Source organism: Phytophthora parasitica, assembly GCF_000247585.1.
Source record: "Phytophthora parasitica INRA-310 unplaced genomic scaffold supercont2.38, whole genome shotgun sequence".
Taxonomy (NCBI): domain Eukaryota; phylum Oomycota; class Peronosporomycetes; order Peronosporales; family Peronosporaceae; genus Phytophthora; species Phytophthora nicotianae.
The window spans coordinates 81,849-84,922 of record NW_008649024.1 but is presented as its reverse complement, the minus strand read 5'-3'; the positions used below and the strand labels follow the sequence as shown (position 1 = coordinate 84,922).

The following is a 3,074-nucleotide window of genomic DNA, read 5'->3' as shown; positions in this document are numbered from 1 at the left end:
ACTACCCGGACAAAGACTACAAGAAGGACGACTACCCCAAGAAGGACTACCCCGACAAAGACTACAAGAAGGACGACTACCCCAAGAAGGACTACAAGAAGGATGATTACCCCCATGGTGGTGACTATCCCGAGAATGGCAACCAATATGAAGGCGGCAACTCCTACGATCCGTGCCCTTCGTCGCAGGATGGCCACCACGACAGCTATCTTTCTGGTGACAAACCAACCTACGAGCACCCTGATACACCTACCATGACCGTGGCTCCCGAGGGTACGACTGCTCCTGTGCACACACCCGCCCCCGAAGCCTCCGACGCTCCTGCGGATGAGACGACGGCACCTGAAGAGACGACAGCACCGGAAGAGGAGACAACGGCACCTGAAGAGACGACAGCACCGGAAGACGAAACAACGGCACCGGTAGAGACGACAGCACCGGAAGAGACGACAGCACCGGAAGACGAAACAACGGCACCTGAAGAGACGACAGCTCCGGAAGAGGAGACAACGGCACCTGAAGAGACGACAGCTCCGGAAGAGGAGACAACGGCCCCGCCAGAGATGACGGCACCGTAGATCCTGGTCGCCTAAGGCGATACCTCTTAATCCTGATGGAGAACGTCTTCTAAGTCGTTGGCCCTCAAGTCTCCTTGTTATCGGCAAGATATTGGACGAACCTTTTTGCATGCTGAATCACATTGAATGTTTGGAGTCTCAACGCGCAGCTGAAGTCTAGTGGCAAGGACGGACGCGTTCGTGGGACTATTGCGTATGTGCTGGGAACGTTTGTTCAACGACACGTCTGTAGTGCTCAACGTAGCTAGCAGAAATATGAACTTTTCATAAATGTTGTCTGCATAAAACCCGTTTTATTCGAACCTCTTTCATTTTTACGTAGCAAGTATGGAGTACATGCAAGCATGCGATCAGCGTCGGAGATCGCAAACGCAAACTTCCGGTGAACCATACCCCCCCCCCCCCCCGAAGTCCCTTGTAGACAGGATCCGGATGGCCATGACCAATCAAGTTAAAATTGTTTCTTTTCAGATATTTCTGTACCGAATAAGATGCTAAATGCATCATTCGCCCGTCGGGTAGATCGGGGAGGGAGGGGAGGTCAAGTCCTCATAGACGCTCGTAAAGGGATAGAAACCCGTACAAATGCCCAGTCTCCGGTACAGTCGGCCAACCGGAACCAACCGAGCTTGGAAGTCAGCTACCCGTACGCGTCCGTTTAAGTACTGGGTTAAACTTTCGGTTAACCATACCCGTCCGTGGTTACGGCCAAACCTTACCCGAACGGATATGGTTAACCATTTTCGACCTCTGATCAGCATTCACTCTCCATAGTATCCTGCGAGATGGCGATATCCTTTCCAGTCTCTCGGTGCTTCAAAGTTATTTGCTTTGAGCACCCCCATACGATGTTTGCAAGGTTCGTCCTGTGGTCGATTGTGTTGAGTTTGCGTTAGACAGTGTCGTGCATTCGACCAGTCTCCACTTCAGATACGCTGCGAGTGCGCTGCCAGCAGTTTTAAGAAAAGCTAGTTCAAGACCTTCGCGGATTTACAAATATTCAGGATCATTCTCGATCTCAGTACCCACGAACATGATATTGGTATCCTTGTAATAGTCCAACCTGCAGACACATCAGTTAGTAAACTAAGCACAATGACCTCTAAATTACACCACACGCACACTTCAAACCCTCCACCCAGTGCAATATTGCCATACGCGCTGGTTTGGCTTCTGCAGTCGATGAAAAGTAGTTTCCCTTTACATTCTCGGCGAAGTGCGACCATGTACGCTTCATCCGACGTGCATCTTTTCCTCCGCAGCCCAACAAGTGGCTGTGCACACCTCGCTACCACCGCATCATGCTTGTGTCGACATCTTATTTTTTTTCTTGCATTGACATGCAGAGTTCGGAAACATATTTAAAAGAAAATAATAACAAGCAAAATTCTGCTTTTTTTTTTTACTATTGGTGACCTAGTTACTGCTATTGCTATACATTTTGCTTTTAGACTTCGGAGACTTTTCAAAACGAACCGCTTCTCCTCTCGAACATCAGCACACTTGAAAAGACATACTTGCCGCTCTGTAACCGTACTGGCATCGAATTTGCCATGGTGACAACGTCTAGCCACTTGAAACGCGTCATCGTTACAAAGGACTCGACTGGACGCTGCAAGTGTTATCTCTGAAATAAGACACGCAAGTTGGTAGCAAGTAGCGGCTACACCTCTGCCGAGTATCTTCGCCATGATCACGGTGACATCTAGCTTTCTACTATCTTATAATCTAGTTAATTCTATCGATATCGACCCACTCCAAGGGGCTTTCGGCCGAGGTACTTACCGAATGATAGACAAATGCCGAAATTGTTGCGGCGACACCTTCACAAGAAGATCCTTCCGTGGCTGTTCAGTCTTTTATGTGCGAGTAGAGAATTCTGTGAGGGAGTCGAACAGGGCATTAAACTGACACGTTTGCGAGCTCGGAGATTACGTCGATAGGTGGGACATCGACATGGGTACCTCATTTTGCGAAGTGCAATCGCACAGGCGTTAGCGCTCGGTTTGCCGCGAAATGAGAGTTGCAATGTTTGAATATGCAAACCACCGCTGCTAGCTGTCTATCGGATTATGGAGCCTGTAGGGTGCTGAAGTCCGAGCAGCACCCATGTGCATGCTGTAAATAGATTACTGAAATTCAGAAATAGAGTTCCAGGTTATTTACTGGCGCCCTCGATACTAACGTATTGGGCTGGTAGTGACAACTGCTTTTGAGACCGCACTGGTGGTAACAGTAGAAAACTCTTCGCAATGGTATGAAGCTGACCATAGCGAAAACGAGTTTCGCAGTTCCCTTTTAGCCTTGATAGGTGATTCGGGGATGCTGTGATATTAATATTGATCAGTTTTAATCCATTGATAAAGGTTTTCTACATTCACAACCGCAAGTTCTTCACAATAATCAAGCTCTACTGCTGCAGCGGTCCCCGCTCTTCTTCGAGCTTATACCTCGCCGCCGTAGCAAAGAACTAGTTATTGCGGTTGTGGTATCCAC

General features: G+C 48.6%; 2 protein-coding genes across 2 annotated transcripts; one reads left to right on the top strand and one right to left on the bottom strand.

Moving 5' to 3' along the window:
- Positions 1 to 254: 254 nt before the first annotated feature.
- On the top strand, positions 255 to 578 carry PPTG_13147 (hypothetical protein; the record flags this gene model as incomplete). Its single annotated transcript, XM_008910566.1, has 1 exon — positions 255 to 578. One exon carries the CDS (start codon positions 255 to 257, stop codon positions 576 to 578), a length of 324 nt encoding a protein of 107 aa, XP_008908814.1.
- Positions 579 to 1,568: 990 nt separating this feature from the next.
- On the bottom strand, positions 1,569 to 2,166 carry PPTG_13146 (hypothetical protein; the record flags this gene model as incomplete). The annotated part of the gene is made up of 3 exons (XM_008910565.1): positions 1,569 to 1,641; positions 1,701 to 1,751; positions 2,096 to 2,166. 3 exons carry the CDS (start codon positions 2,164 to 2,166, stop codon positions 1,569 to 1,571), a joined length of 195 nt encoding a protein of 64 aa, XP_008908813.1.
- Between the last annotated feature and the right edge of the window lie 908 nt (positions 2,167 to 3,074).